Below are 17,467 nucleotides of genomic sequence, written 5' to 3'. Positions count from 1 at the left end.
TTTCTGAGGCCAGAGTGATGTTTCTCAAAAGGGAGTTCCTGAATCTTAAAAAAGGATCTATGTCTATCATGGAGTACCTTAATAAGATGAAGAAAATCGCAGATCGACTTGCTGTGATTGGTTATATCATTTCAGATAAAGATAAGGTACAACAAGTTCTTAATGGATTAGGATCCGAATATAACATTATCTATACTACCTTATCTTGTTTTGATGAGCTGCCTACTTTTGAAGCCTTATGTCCTAAGTTGCTACAATTTGAGATGAATTTAGGAGGATCTGTTGAGAATCCCAAGGGGCAGCAGATAGTCATCAGATACTTATTTCAAGCGCATAGTTTGGGAAAGGAAGCGGCGGCATGAGAAGACAAGGCAAAGGGCGAGGAGGTAATCAGGGAGGACGTGGGCTGTTCCCACTTCCTAATACACCTCCTATTTCTTATTAGGGCAAGAAAATACCCATGTGCTACATTTGCAAGAAAATTGGACATGTTAAAGCAAACTCCTGGTATAAAGATGATCCCAGGTATGTTGGAGAGTAGAGCTCACAGAGTAAAAGTGCACCAAATAAGACTAGGGGATCAGGGACAAAACCGGTGGATAGACAACTTCTATTGGCCCCCTTAGTAGGGTTGAATTTAAAGTATAATGATTAAGGAGTTCGGTATGTTGATTCCGGGGCAGCAAATTATATTATTGGAGATGAAGGTAATCTTAAAACTTGTCTCCTTATTTTGGTAGATATAGAGTTATTACTGGAGATGACACTCGTCACCCCATCACACACAGTGGAAATGCTTTCATTCCCATGTCCAATTCAAATATTTGCCTGTAGAATGCTTTTCTTGTTCTCAATATAAAAAAGAACCTTGTTTTCATTTATGAACTTGTTGATGATACCAATTCTTGTGATATTTTTACTCCGGTTTATGTGAAGAATCTTCACATAAAGAGGACATTCGTTAAAGGAGAAAGATGGGGGAATATGTATCTATTCAAGGAGAATCCGTTGGCTCGTGTTCCAGTACAAGATGCTGTAAAGTCTTGTTTGGTCGATGAATTAGAGTCTAATAAGTGATGCAGCCAGGGAACCACAACCTTCACGTAATGGGTGCCGACGTTGAGGGTTGTTGGTGCACTGAGGGAATCGACGTTGTCTCGTTGACGTGCTGACGTTGGGCTGCTCCTTCCAGTGCACGATCGTGCAACACACAATAACCCCAATGGCAACGTTGAAGCAAAAGGCTCGGATCAATGGATCCTAGCAACAATTTTTTTATAAGATTGGTAGTGCTTATCGTTAAAAAGAAAACAAATAACTAGCATAAAAAAATGAACGAAGGAGGCTAGAATGAAAGAACATAAAAAAAAGAAACAACAGTGAACGTGCGGCTGAATGAGATAGGAAAATATAACTCTTGAAAATTCCAATAGTTTGTCCTGCATGCAACCCTAGGATGGGTATTTAAATTGTGCAGTTGGATCCGGGTCTCGGGTCCGGCCTTGGGCCCGAGACGACTCCTGTTTGCTGTTGGATCTGGGACGTCCGGGCCTGTGCTCGTCTGGAGTAGGTACGCAGGGGTACATCATCCCCGTGTCTTGGTACCGTGATCTGTGGGTTCGATCCTCGATCCCTTCTTGTAGGTCCGGTGCTCTTCCTGGGTCAGGCTGTATGGATCTGGGTCGATCCTGCTCTGCATCATTCTCTCCTGGTTGGAAAAAAGTCGGCTCTGACGACTTGTTGTCTCCACAGTAAGCATATAGATCAGACACATTGAAGATAGGCGAAATGTGCCAATCTTAGGGCAATTCAAAGAGGTAGGCATTTGATCCCAATCGCCGAAGAATCTTGACAGGTCCATATTTCTTAGGACTCAACTTGCTGTAAGTACCCACTGGGAAACGCTCAGGACGTAGGTAAACCCATACTAACTAACCAACTTGGAACTGAACATCGCGAAGACCTTGGTCTACGAAAGCTTTGTAAGCTTTGTAACTCTCCACAAGTTTGGCTCAGACTTGCCTATGTATATCACGCATGTACTCAATGGCATCAAACGCGTCTGGGGCTAGGTCTGGGAGACTGGTCACAGGTGCTAGATCTACTACAAGAGTGGGTGTTCGACCATAAACCATTTGAATAGGAGACTTGCCCGTGGACCGGTTGATGGAGCTGTTATATGCGAACTCGGCTTGAGGCAAGACTAGGTCCCATGTTTTGACATTCTCCCCCACTAGACTCAACAAATTCCCAAGGGTGCGGTTCATAACTTCGGTTTGGCCATCGGTTTGTGGGCGGTAAGCACTACTGAACAGGAGTTTGATTTTCAATAAGGCCCATAACGATTTCCAAAAATGGCTCATAAAATGCATGTCACGATTTGAGGTGATTGTGTGAGGCAAACCATGAAAGCGGGCCACGTCCTTGAAGTAGTATGAAGCTATTAATGAGGCATCAGTGGTTCGCTTACACGGTACAAAAATAGCCATTTTGGAAAACCGGTCAACCACAACTAAAATGGAATCAAAACGACACGAGGTTCTGGGAAGACCCACAACAAAATCCATGGACACATGTTCCCAAGGTCACTCAGGGATGGGCAGCGAAGTATACAAACCACTATTCTGACGTCGACCCTTGGACATTTGACACATTCGACAACTCCGAACAAACTTGACAATATCTTTGCGCATTTTAGGTCAAAAGTAGCATTCATCTAACAGGGCGAACGTCTTGTCATGTCCAAAATGCCCAGCTAGTCCCCCTTCATGTAACTCAGAAATCAACTCGAGTCTAAGAGAGAATGCAGGCACACATAATTTATTACCTCGAAAAAGGTAACCATTATGTATACTAAACCGTGGGTCGGCTGCGTTATCTGAGGAGAGACACCCTTCCAAGTCTTGTTGGAAATCAGGGTCCGTTGGGTACAACTCCTTGCACTACTCGAACCCAATGACCTGCACTGACATAGTCATCAAAAGGCTATTCTTCCTGCTAAGTACATTAACTACTTTGTTCAGAGTACCTGATTGACGGCGAATAGTGAATGTGTACTCTTGTAAGAAACTGACCCACTTGACATGATGAGCACTCAACTTCTTTTGACTATTCAAATACTTTAGCGCCTCATGATCCGTGTACAAGACAAACTCCTTATAAATAAGATAATGCCTCCAATACCGAAGGGCTTGTACCATGGCATAAAACTCAACATCATAAGTGGAGTACTGGAACCTGGCTTGCGTCAACTTTTCACTAAAGAAAGCCATGGGTTTGCGGTTCTGACTCAAGACTGCACCAATTTCTACTTTAGAGGCATCGTACTCAACCTCAAAGACTGCGATAAAATCAGGAAGGGCTAAGACGGGGGCACTAGTCATTTTCTCTTTAATGAGCATGAAGGCCTTTCCTGCAGTAGACGCCCAATAGAAGCTAGTTTCTTTTAGGCACTCCGTGATAGGGGCCATGAGGGTGCTGAAGTTCCTCACAAAACGACGGTAGAAAGTGGCTAACCCGTGGAAACTACAGATCTCTCCTACAGTCTTTGGGGTAGGCCATTCTACAATCGCACAGACTTTGGCGAGATCCGCCTTAACTCCATCAGACGACACAATAAAACCCAAAAATACAGCACTTGACGTCATAAACTCACACTTCTTGGCATTGACATACAACTTTTTCCTCCTTAAAATCTCTAAGACCTGACGCAAATGACTCAAATGATCAGACAAAGATGAGCTATAAATTAAAATATCACCAAAATATACAACGACAAACTTTCCTATACAAGGACGCAACACTTGGGTCATCATATTCATGAAAGTACTCGATGTTAAATTATGTATCGATATTTGTAATCTCATATATATATATATTCATATATATAGAGATACATATACATATGTACTATGTATATATGTATATGTATCCATATATATATGAATATATATTTTCTTATCCACCCGAAAAGGGTATTTCTGTAACTTCCTGTTTTACGCATATTGCATTTTGGAATATGCTTGTAACTTTTTTTTTCTTTTATTTTTTCATTTTACTTTTTCTTTTTTGTATTTTGTGCCACATAGGGAGGCTCCCCAAAGAGTCGTTGGGGAGCCTCCAACTGTCACATATGTGACTGTTGGGGGCTCCCAACGACTCTCTTGGGAGCCCCCTATGTGGCTCTTTTTCTTTCTTATAAATAGGGGATTCCTTCTCTTGTATTCTTCATGGCTTTGAGTCAAAGCTCAAGTGCTCAATAAAGTGATTCCAATATTTTTTATGCCGTTGTGCATTTGTGAGATTTTGTGAGTTGTGCTTTTGTGCACAAGTGTTCTAAAGTGTTCTTATTGTGCATGTGTGCCGAGTTTATTATCAAGAATATTAAGGTCTTGATCTTAGTATCTTGTTGGAGATACTTTTACATGGTATCAAAGCCTCGTTGAAGAAAGGGAATCGTGCATTTCTTCATTTTAAAGTGCCTCAAAAAATGTGCCTTCAAGCTGTTGGAGTTTGAAGTGGATCATCTTCTTTGGGCAATATTTTAGAAGCCTCTTTTATCAAGAAAGACTTGAAAATCTTTTGAGGTACGTGCTATTTTTTATCTTCTACGCTCTCTAATGGGTGAAAAAGACTCCCATTTCTCCCTTGGTTTTAAACTTGGTGGTTCAAACTATCATGTTTGGGCCGACAATATGGAAGCCCATATCAAAGGAAAGGGCCTTTGAGGGTACGTTCAAGGTTCAATACCGGAACCCGAGCCCAAACTTATAATCATTGAAAAAGGGGACATTAAGATTCTTGAGGGGAAGATAGACAAAAAGCTCTAGAAGATTATTCAAAAAAGCATGATGAGTGGGAGATGAAGAACTTCAAGATATTGTCTTGGATTTTTTCATCCGTAGAAACCAAAATCAACGCCAACATCATTAAGTTCAAAAAGGTCTCCGAAGCTTGGTTGTACCTTGAAAAAATGTATACTTCAAGGGACTTATCACACAAGTATTACCTTCAAAATAAGGCATTGACACTTCAACAAAACGATTTATCTATTCGGAAATATTTTGCCGATGTAATCACTAATCTTAGTGGTGAGGAGACCCGTATGGGGATTAGTAAGAATAATCCTAGCATCCTTGCTACATCTTCTTCTCAAGATGATTGCGAAGGTGCTAATGCCGTGTCAAGAGTCGGGAACAATACGAAGGCTTACAAACCTCTTCATTTCAAAAATCAAGGACAAGGAGGAAATGATCAATATGGCAAAAGAGACTATAGCAAATTAACTTGCTATTTTTGTAAAGAACCTGGGCATATCAAACCCATTTGCCCCAAATGGAAGAAAATCCTTGCTGCAGCTATGGCATCCCAACCAGAGGAACGACCATCTTCATCAAATGAGCCTCTTTTCTTTCAACAAATTGTTGATGCTCTACAACCTCTTCTCAAGGGAGGCATTTCCGGAGCCGCTATGTCATCCTCCTCATCTCTCGGTAAGACATCTTGGCTCCTAGATTCCGGTGCATCTTTTCACATGACTCCAAGTGCTTGTTCTCTTTCCGATTTTTCTAAAAATTCTCTTCCATCTTTTGTCTCAAAGGCGGATGGAACACCTCTTGAAATTAAATGAATGGGTAATTTTGAAAAACAAGACTTCTTTATTCTAAAAATTCGCCTTATACCAAAACTAAACTCAAAACTTACTTTCGGTCTCTCAACTCTCGGACTATGGTTGCGATATAAAATTCTCTTCTAATAAATGTTGGATACAGGATCGCCAGTCCGGAAAGTTGATTGGGGAAGACTCTAGGAGAGGAGACCTTTACTATGTTGATTTTTTCCAAATCCCCAAGAACTAGTTTGTAATGTTGCTCAAAACAAAGATATTCATGTATGACATAAGAGACTGGGGCATCCCAACATTGTTAAAATCTCTTATTTGCCTTTTATTAAGCATCTTTGTAACGAGAATTTTGTATGTAATGAATGTATTCTTGGGAAAATGAAAAGTCTACCGTTTACTCAGATCCATGTTTACAACAAAATCTTTTAAAATTGTTCACTCTGATGTATGGGGTCCGACTCCTGTGATATCTAAAGGAGGTTTCTCATTCTATGTTATTTTTGTGGACGATTTCACTAGATTTTGTTGGATATATTTTCTTAAACATAAACATGAAGTTTTTTCAATTTTTAAAACATTTCATATGATGATTTTAAATCAATTCCAGAGTTACCAGTCGAGGAAGCGGGAGCGGGAAGCGATACGGGAAGCGGGAGCGAGAAGCGAGGCACTTTCAAAAATTTAGGAAGCGTGGAAGCGTGGGACCACTTAGAAGAAAATTCCGAACCGTCTCGGAAGCGAACCGGAAGCGAGGGGGAAGCGAAAAAAATGAAAAAAATGGGGAAGCGAGTGGGAAGCGAGGGGGAAGCGTGGGGGAAGCGCGCTTCCCATTTATGGAAAGCGCGTTTCCCATAAAAGGGGGACGTGCTTCCCATAAAAGGAAAGCGCGCTTCCCAAAAAAGGGGGACGCTTCCCCTCACGCTTTGGAAGCGCGACGTTTCGCGCTTCCGAAGCGCGCTTCGGGGAAGCGCGCTTCCCCTTTTGCTTAGGCGCTTCCGGTAACTCTGATCAATTTAATGGAAGTTTAAAAATTCTTAGAACCGATTCCGGTGGCGAATATCTTTCAAATAAATTCAAAAGTTATCTTGAAAGTTATGATATTCTTCATAAAAAATCTTGTTAAAAAACCTTACAACAAAATGTGTTGGCTGAACGAAAACATAGGCATATCATTGAAACAACTAGAACCTTGCTCATCTCTCAGAATATTCCGAAAAGACTCTGGGCTGAGACAACCCTTACATCGATCTATCTCATAAATAGACTCCCATCAGAAAATTTGAACAAGGTTTGCCCATTTGAACGATTGTATGAAAAAGAACCTGATTATAACAGGTTACAGGTTTTTGGATGTAAATGTTTTGTCCTTACTGACAAAAATGATAAACTCTCCCCCAAGGCCATTCCTTGTGCCTTTCTTGGTTATTCTGAAACTCAAAAGGGTTTTCGGTATTATGATATTGAAAATGATAAACTATATGTTTCCGGAAATGTAAGTTTTTTGGAAAATCTCAGTGATTTTGAAAAACTTGAATCTAATGGCGAGAATGTAGACTATTCTTTTCTATTTGATCTTTTAACTGAAGGTGATGAAACTAGTGATGACGAGTCAAATCAGAATGACTCAAATGATAATGAAACCAGTCCTATGTCCTCTTCATTTCATAACATGTCAATGAGGAACTGCGTAGAGATCCCATAACCTATACTCATAGAGATAGAAATACTTTCAGAAGTGCCCTTGAAAGATATGATGATCGTAGGACTGCTTCTCAAAGTGAGGAAAACCTTTGTAGGACCGAAAGACATAGAAAACCCCCTTCTAGGTTCATCTCATATGAGTCTTTTTCACCTAAACATAGAGCCTGTTTAAGCGCCATTCATTCTTACATAGAACCTAGAAACTTTGAGGAAGCACAAAAATGTCTTGAATGGATAGTCGCAATGGATAATGAACTCGAAGCTCCGAGAAGAGCCAAGACATGGGTATTTCAAGACCTTCCTAAAGGTAAGAAAGCAATAAGGTGTAGATGGGTATTTAAGGTTAAGACTAAGAGTGATGGGACCCTCGAGAGATAGAATGCCCGTTTGGTGGACAAATGATATAGTAAAAAAATATGAGATTGATTATGAAGAGTCCTTTGCCCCGGTAGCTCGAATGGTCACTGTCCGATGTCTTATAACCGTTGCCTCAATCAACAAATGGAACATCTATCAAATGGATGTTAAGAATGCATTTCTAAATGGAGATCTAAATAAAGAAGTGTATATGAATGCTCCTCCTGGAATGAAGTCTGCTAAAGGAATGGTGCTTCGCCTTTGTAAAACACTTTTTGGTTTGAAACAATCCCCCAAGGCTTGGTATGATAGGTTTAATTTCGTAATGATAGAAAATGGTTTTTCATTCTGTTTTACTGATGCTGCTTTGTTTGTTAGAAAATCCAATGCAGGGATTGTTATTTTTCTTATATATGTAGATGACATGCTTATAACTGGAAGCGATTCTAAAGGGGTTAAAAGCATAAAATCAATTTTAAAGGATAGGTTTGAAATGTCTGACTTGAGATTTCAACTTATTTTTTGGGTATTGAAGTAACATACTCTCATAGAGGGTATTTTTTGTCTTAAACTAAGCTTGCATCTGAGATTATTGACAGGTCGGGTATTACTGATGATAAGGTTTGTGAGACTCCTGCTATAGTAGGAGGTAAAATAAAAATTGATGATGGTGTTCCTCTTTCCGATCCTACTTCTTGCAGACAGCTTGTAGGATCGTTGATGTACCTGACTATTATCAGACCAAATATCTCACATGCAGTTCATACGGCAAGTCAGTTTCAGCATGCACCAACTTTTGTTCACATGAGTGCCGTCTTACGAGTCATAAGATACCTAAATGGTAATCTAAATAAGGGAGTTTTTCTGTCATCCTCTTCTGAGTTAAAATTAATTGCTTATACTGACTTTGATTGGGGAGGTGACCCAAATAACCGTCACTCCACCACTGGTTTTTGTGTGTTCTTAGGTGATTCATTGATCTCGTGGAGATGTAAGAAGCAACAAAAAGTTTATATCTTCGACTGAAGCTGAATATCGTGCCATTGCAACTACTACTATGAAAATTGTATGGATTCATCTGTTGCTTGAAGACATGGGGATCACTATTGAAGGGCCTACTAAGCTATGCTATGATAACAAGAGTGCAAACATTGCCAAAAATCATACTTTCCACGAGCGGACTAAGCACATTGAAATGGACTGTCACTATATTCGTAAAGCCTACTTGAAAGGAGTCATTGATCTACCTTATGTTACTTCAGAATATCAGTTGACAAATTTTTTCACCAAAGCCTTATGTGCACCAAGATTCAACTTTCTCCTTGGCAAACTCTCGGTCATCATGCCCTAAGTTTGAGGGGGGTGTTAAATTATGTATCGATATTTGTAATCTCATATATATATATATATATTCTTATCCACCCGAAAAGGGTATTTCTGTAATTTCCTGTTTTACGCATATTTCATTTTTGGAATATGCTTGTAACTTTTTTTTTCTTTTATTTTTTCATTTTACTTTTTCCTTTTTCTTTTTTGTTTTTTGTATTTTGTGCCACATAGGGAGGCTCCCCAAAGAGTCGTTGGGGAGCCTCCAACGGTCACATATGTGACCGTTGGGGTCTTCCAACGACTCTCTTGGGAGCCCCCTATGTGGCTCCTTTGCTTTCTTATAAATAGGGGATTCCCTCTCTTGTATTCTTCATAACTTTGAGTCAAAGCCCAAGTGCTCAATAAAGTGATTCCAATATTTTTTATGCCGTTGTGCATTTGTGAGATTTTGTGAGTTGTGCTTTTGTGCACAAGTGTTCTAAAGTGTTCTTATTGTGCATGTGTGCCGAGTTTATTATCAAGAATATTAAGGTCTTGATCTTAGTATCTTGTTGGAGATACTTTTACACTCGAGGCATTTGATAACCCAAATGGCATGACTAACCACTCATACAATCCATCACATGTCTTGAATGCTGTCTTCCACTCATCTCCTCCCGTATACGGATTTGGTGGTACCCACTTTTTAAATCAATTTTGGAGAAAATAGAGGTACCAACCAACATATCAAACATATCATCCAAACGTGGAATGAGAAAACGATATTTGACAGTGATGCGATTGATCGCTCGACTATCAACATACATGCACATGTACCCATCTTTCTTAGGGGTGAGCAAGGGGGTACTGCGCAAGGGCTCACACTCTCACGAATAAACCCTTTTTGCAGTAACTCCTGAACTTGCCTTAACAACTCAGCATGCTGGGATGGGTTCATGCGATACGCCGGGAGGTTAGAGAGACTCGACCCCGAGACAAAATTAACGGCATGCTGCACCACCTGCGTCTAAGGTAGACCATCAGGAAGGTCGTCTGGCATAATGTCGCGAAACTCCTCAACAAGGGGTACGATGTCCACGGGAACGGTCAACGACGTACTCATTGACGGTTTAGCCACCAGGGCATAACAATAACCATCCTTCCGATAATGGCTCAAGAAAGACCGGTAAGATAGGCCCGCGAGCTGGGGAACTCGCTCAGGCTTATCCACAATGGAAAAACCGGTATCCTTGATATGGAGGACTATTTTATGACCCTTAAAAATAAATGAGTACGTGTTTCTACGACCATCGTGAATGGTCTTGCGATCAAGCTGCTAGGAACGTCCCAATAGAATGTGACACACACTCATAGGGGCTACATCACACCACACCTCATCGTGGTAATACTCTCCCGTGGAGAACCGAACTAAATAACCCTGGGTGATAGGAACTTCGTTTTTGAACCATGCCATCTTGTATGGTTGGGACAATTTTTCCGTTTTCAGGTTCAAGGTGGACACGACACTCTCGAACACCATATTCTCACACGCCCAAGTATCAATTATAACATTACATGCATGTCCCTCACAGTTGCACCGGGTTCTAAAAATGTTATTCCGCAAGAATTTTGCAGGGGTCGACTCTCGGGGTGCGGTCAAAACATGACGGATAAACAACAAACTTTCGACGTTGCAGTCGAACTCTACGACCTCCCTCTCATCATCTCCTTCAACCAACGACTCACCCTTACTCTTACTATCAGACGCTGACTCAACAATACCCTCAATGAAATGGGCGTTCTTGCTCGCTGTGGGGCACTTGGACGCGACATGTCCTAACTCTTGACACCTAAAGCAACAGATGGTAGACTCACTAGGCTTGGCTTTGGATCTGGTATGATACGCGGTCATGGAAAGTGAAGACCTCCACATTCACCTGTGCAGGAAAGAGAAAAACGAGAAGAAGAGGCTGCAAAACTCGTCAATGGATTCCAGCGTCTTTTTCATTGTATTAGAGGTTTAATATATAACTAATACATAACCTTTTTCGGGTACTAAAATACCCGCTAATAATATACATATTTACAACAGACATTCATCACTTTGGATATGGATCCGATCCATTACAGAAATTGGGTTCAGACCCAATTTAGGTTAGAGAACCAAAAACAACTTCTTTTCAGCCTCCCTCAAGTTGTGCATGGTCCTGGACCATGAACAACTTGCCTTTTAGAAACCAAAATCCTTATTGTCAATTGATTGAATCAGTGACATATTTGTCTATTACCAAGCTTGATATTGCTCATGTTGTTCACAGTGCAAGTCAATTTCAAAATGCTACTACTACTATTTACATGGTTGTGGTCATGCAAATTATCAGATATTTGAAGGAAACTATAACAAAATAACTATTCTTATCTTCTTCATCTCCAAATTTAATTGCTTATATTGACTCTGATTAGGGTGGTCACCCCAATGATTGTATTTCTACCACAGGTTATTGTGTTTTTCTTGGAGAATTATTATTGTGGTACCTTGACCCGATAACAAGACTATCACTGGGTGCCAGTGGGTCTACAAAATTAAATACAGGGCCGATAGAAGCATTGAGCGATATAAAACAATGTTGGCGGCAAAAGGTTATACACAAGAGCATGACCTAGATTTTGATGAGACCTTTAGCCCTATTGTTCGCATGTGTACTATTCACGTAGTTTTGTCTCTTGCCACTATGTAGGATGAAATTTCAATCAGATGGATGTAAAAAATGCATTTCTTCGTAGCACATTACATGAAGAAGTGTACATGGAACGCCCTTCTGGATATTCGGAAGCTGATACCAAGACTATTGTGCTTCGCTTAGAAAAGACTATATACGATTTGAAGCAAGCATCTCATGCCTGGTTTGAGACTTTTAGTGTTGTTGTTCGATCTTTAGGCTTCGTTCGAAGTCAAATGTGATTACTCAATTTTTGTTCATTCAGATCAGTTTCATATTACTATCATTCTTGTATATGTCGATGATCTTGTTATTGCAGGAAGTGATCCAAGTAGAATCACCCACCTGAAGACCATGCTCAGGAAGCAGTTTCATATGAATGATTTGGGTCCTTTGCGGTATTTTCTTGGCATTGAGGTTGATCCAACTAACAGCTCTCTCATTTTATCTCAGCCAAAATATGCTCTGAACATTCTTTCTCATTTTGGGATGATCGATTGCAAACCAGTTCCCACTTCCATTGCAGTGAGTGTGAAATTGGTTGATGATGACCCAAACGATCCTTCGTTGTCTCATCTAGAGCAATTCAGAAGCCTCGTTGGCGTCCTTTAGTATCTTACCTTCACGAGACCCGACTTGGTATATGCTACCAATCAAGTCTCCATATTTACGAAGTCACCCCGTCTCAGCCACATGGAAGCGGCTAAAAGAATTCTGTGTTGTGTGAAAGACACAATCAATGATGGACTTGTTTATAAAAGACCCTCTTCCCAGCCTAATGATGGTTTAAAACTTGTTATTCTAGCCTACTCAGATGCTGACTTGGCTAGTGATCCCTCTAGACGATCTATAATAGGTTATGCTGTCTTCTTGGGACATCTCATTTCTTTATCTTGTCAAAGACAGAAGACATTTGCATGGTCTAGTACCGAAGTAGAGTATCGTGCCATGGCTGCTGACACGGCAAAGGTTTTATGGATGAGACATTTGCTAGTCAATGTAAAGCAACCTCTATCCCAATCACTTCTTGTGCAACATGGCAAACTGAAAAATGTGGAGATTGATCAACACTTCGTTCATGAAAAAGTTGAAAGTAAAGAGATTCATCCTATGTTTCTTTGAGGTGAAGACCAAGTAGCAGGTCTTTTCACCAAGCCGCTATCCTCTTTCCGTCATTGGTTTCTTATAAGCAAATTGTCCATGGTTATTCAAGACCCATGTACAGTTTGAGGGGGGCTATTAGAAATAGAAATCATGTCAGAAGGGTACTTCAGATATTTCTCATTTATGTAATCCTACTGTAATGTGTTTAATACCCAAAGAGTATTTTTGTATTTTATCCATGTAATCTTAATGTAATATACAAACAAGAGGGACGTCCCAGCTAGGAAACAACCTCCTATTCTTCTCCTATCTTTTCCTTTCTCTCTATTTTCTTTGTGTAACAGGGCACACAGGCCAAGGGACGCTGCAACTTTCACAACTGTTAGTAGGGATGGCAGTGGGGCGGGGCGGGGCGGGGTGGGGCGGGGCGGGGGACAAGGTCTCCACCCCCGCCCCGCCTCAAGATTTTATCCTCCACCCCCGCCCCGCCTCCCTGGTGGGGATGGATTTTATCCTCCACCCCCGCCTTCATCCCCGTTTCATGTCCTCCATCCCCGGTTCAAACGGGGATGAGGCGGGGCGGGGATATTGCGGGGAAAAGTGGTCGGGGGGGGGATCGGGGCGGGGCGGGGAAAAGTGCACGTCCATCCCCGCCTCCACCCCCGGACGGGGATGGATTTTAACCTTCGTCCCCGCTTCCATCCCCGTTTCATACCCTTCATCCCCGGTCCAAACGGGGCGAGGCGGGGCCCCGCTTTCCCCCGGTCCACTGCCATCCCTAGCTGTTAGCATGGTCTGACTGCTAGTTTGACTAGCTGTTAGACCATCTTAATGGCTAGTATGAGTATACCTAAGTATACTTAGGTATATACAAGACACCCAAAACAAGTACATTAACATTCTATATTTTCTGGCAGAAATTAGCGAATAATGTGAACATATGAGTTTATCAAGTCTAGTATGTTAAAAGTATGTAAGGGCTTTCTCTTGTTACTTAATATATATAGAATGTGTTTATATGTAACTTTTTATATGTTTCATGTCCTGGGGCATGCTTGTCTTTTTGATGCCTTAAGTAATGTTTTTTGTAATAAAGTAGAATAGTGCCATTATAAGAGTTTTGACCAATTCCTATGATCTTTTTGCCATTCTCTCTCTTTTTTCTATTCTTATTGTTCGTTTTCTCCTTGCTTTCATCATCTAACATTCCTCCAAAACATGGTTACCTGTGATTATAACATTGTACCAGAGCCTAGAGGCTCATTGTAACAGAGTTCTTGAAACTCTAGAGGACTGCCATTTGATGTTAGCCTCTCAAGAGATGCATGACCCACTGAAGAAGTTAAGGAAAATATGTTAATTTCTTCTGATAGGACTCACTTCCCTATATGATTCAGTTTGGCGCATCTATGGTGTATTAGGAATTTTTCATTGAATTTGTCTACCATGACCTTGTTTTTAGTTTTGTGTCTTGTTGACAACATCTTACCTGTCTTGGCTGTGCTTGTGTGTCTTACTGTGTTTGCCACTTTGGTTGTACTAATGTCATGTTTCATGATTGCTTTCTATAGTTGGATGTTGAAAACAATTCTACTCAAAAAATTTGGCAAAAGGTTGAATTTTTCTTTGGTAAGTATCTATTAGTTTATACATCTTTTATTTTTCAGTTTTTTGCGTATATTTTTACTTTTGTTAGCCTCTGTTATTTATGGTTGCTTGTATTTCCATACTGTCATCCAAATTAAATTTCAGTTTATTTGAGCGAGGTGATTCTGAATATTGTTCTTAAGTTACTTATTACTTGTGTCTGTGTGTGTTATATGCCATTTTAGTTGTTAGATTCCATGAGCCCTTTATACCTAATAGTCATTAGGTACTGTAGTTTCTGTTATGCTCTATGACTTGGGTGCTTGGGTACAATTTGTAATAATTTTTCAAAAATTAACAAAGAGAAGTTATCATAAATGAGATTTACAAATAGCTACTTTGTGCATACCTCACTTGATGTCTCTTTTTACAACAAGATAATGTTAGGGGTTGTTTAGCCATTTGAATTTTGAACTATCAAGGTCAAATGCAGAGTATAGTACAGGCACGTCTTTACTGAAAAAAAGGAAAAACATGGGAATTTTACATATAGGTGCCTAATGAAAAAATTACGTTTAGCTGCCTACTTATTGAAACATTTCACATAGGCACCTCTTTTTTCAACAAATTGCTCAAATGACCACTTACGTCACTTTTCTTGCTAAAATTACTTATTTGGTCTAAACTGTGTAGCAACTACGTAAAGTGACATTCAGTCATTTAAGTAAAAGAAATGGTTAAAGTGTCATTTTAAATAATTGAACTCTTGCTAAAGTTACTTATTTGACCTTAAACTGCATGACAACTATAGAAGGTAACATTCAGTCATTTAAAAAAAAAAATAACTAAAGTGTCATTTTACAGAGTCAACAGAGTGAAGTGATAGAAAAAAGAAACTTAAGGCGATTATATGAGCGCTAGTGGTTGAATGCAAAGTAGGCACGCATATGAAAATTTATATAAAGTAGGTGATTAAACATAATTTTGTCATAAGTTAGGTGTTTATAGCCTTATACGTAAATTCCCCAAAAAAGAACTAGTGGTTGAATGCAAAAATTGAAAAACTCAATAGTTATTTGTGAAAGGTAATTTTTTTTAATTCTCTGTTAAAATTCTTTGAACAGCAAAATTGGATCAGGAATGGTATGAAATAAATTATCAACTTTGGGAACTCTTAAAGCTAAGAGAATACATTTCATTAGAAACTTTTATTGATAAAGCAATAGCACGCCTCTTTGTATTTATGTGCAGCACCAATTGAATCAAGACACATCGTATCTATTTAAATTCTTATTTATTTGTTTCTGTCATGCATATAGTTTTTGTTGTATCTTAACGTCATGTAATCATGCTTTGTTTAGCTACTACCATACTTCAGTCAAGAGTAATGAGAAAATAATCCTTTGCTTCCAAGTTTTTTTACTGTTTAAAGAGTCAGTTGCATGTAAAGTTGTGGAGGTCTCCTCCATGAGAAACTCAGAAATAATTTGATCTTAGACATAAACTGATATAGTTCTGCATTTTATGCAGGTTGGGTCTATGTTCTGGAAATGGCTCTGAAGGTGTTTTCATATGGATTTGATAATTATTGGATGGAAGGTCCAAATCGTTTTGATTTTGTAATTACATGGGTAATAGGTAAATGAAAACCTTTTTTTTTTATTAATTCATAGTTGATATATCTGCTTAATGTTTAATGGAAGTGCTGATCTTGGCAGCTTATTCATCACTTTTAAATGCGAATCTCTTCAGATGTTTATTTAACAATGTTATGGGCTATTAATGTGTTTCTTTCATATAGTTGTGAGGATGTCAGTTTGTGTTTGAACTTTGAAGTGATTTTTGGGTTTGTTGTGTTAGAAATTTCTTAAAGATCATTGCATTAAAATGATCTGGGAAATTGTGTGTGGTTTTGATAGAGAAACCAGGGTACATAATGCAGCTCACACAAAATGATATCATTTTATAGCTACCTAACTGGATCGTAACACTGGTGCATTGAACAGTCATGAGTCTTAAGAAAATAGTGTTCCTCTTTCTTTTATGTTGTCTTTTTCATGAAAAGATACTTCACATTGTCAATACAGTAAATGAAAGCATAAGTAGACAGCGTTGAAGGCAGATTTAGATGCATTTTCATTTGACAGACAAACATGAGAAACAATTCAAGTGAAGGACTAGCATAGCAGGTAGAATTTTCCATCTCTGGTTGGTTACTGCCATTACCTTGATGGTCTAGATAACTGAAACTAGCTTCTTTATCCAGTTATGCTTCTTTAGGTGAATCCGGAGTGTGACAGGGTCTCACACTTGTAAACAGAGGATGTGGTAGTAAAAGGATTTGGATTTCCTGATAAAGGTAACTTGAAAAATAGTCTATAATTTGGTTATCAAAAGAATATATCTAACATTAGCATCCATACTGATTTACAGCGTAGCCACTTGGTTGACAGTTCCTCTCTCTTGTTAGGTAATAAGACATGACAACTACCGTATGTAACAAGGTCTAGAATAAGTAGGAGTTATGTAGAACATCTAATAAGTGTAAGTTGGGGATGAGATGCGAATAAAAACTAAATAAAAATGACTTTTAAATTTCATGATTTTTTTAGTGTAATAATTAAATTTTTGTCAAAATCGAAAAATGATGGTTACCTATTCAGAGAAAATACATGGGGAGTGAGAACCGTGAGATGAATCACATAAAAAACATGAAAAGAGGCGCAAGAGGACATAAAGAAGCATGTAGGAAACATAAATGAAACATATGTGAAGCATAGGAGAAGCGTGGGAGAATCGACATTTCCATTAAGTTTCAGAAACGAGGAATATCACACTTTCAAAGCAAGTTTCCAGGAAGTGCACTTTCCACCTATCTGGTTGCACCATTCATTATTTGCTGACCTCAATACCTCACTTCCACTAAATGTTTTTTATTATTATCCATGATGCTGCATTTTCTATGTTGATTATACTAGGTGTTTTTTCTTCTAACTTTGTAGTTTGTACACAAGTTAAAATTTTCATATTGCATTTCCATTCAAATTTTACATTTGGTCTTACTTTT

General features: G+C 39.2%; 1 protein-coding gene across 4 annotated transcripts in view; it reads left to right on the top strand.

The window, feature by feature from the left end:
* TPC1 (two-pore channel 1) overlaps positions 1-17,467 on the top strand; it is a 129,885-nt gene that overhangs the window by 50,921 nt on the left and 61,497 nt on the right. For all 4 annotated transcript variants that reach the window (XM_089989990.1, XM_089989987.1, XM_089989988.1 and 1 more), the window contains exons 14-15: positions 14,385-14,442; positions 15,931-16,038. In XM_089989990.1, the coding sequence (XP_089846116.1) occupies positions 14,385-14,442; positions 15,931-16,038 (166 nt within the window). The remainder of the gene's footprint in view (positions 1-14,384; positions 14,443-15,930; positions 16,039-17,467) is intronic.

The sequence above is a fragment of the Nuphar pumila genome, chromosome 15, assembly GCF_984573655.1.
Source record: "Nuphar pumila chromosome 15, dmNupPumi1.hap1.1, whole genome shotgun sequence".
NCBI classification, from domain to species: Eukaryota; Viridiplantae; Streptophyta; class Magnoliopsida; order Nymphaeales; family Nymphaeaceae; genus Nuphar; species Nuphar pumila.
The sequence above is the reverse complement of the archived record's forward strand: the minus strand, read 5'-3'. Positions and strand labels throughout refer to the sequence as shown.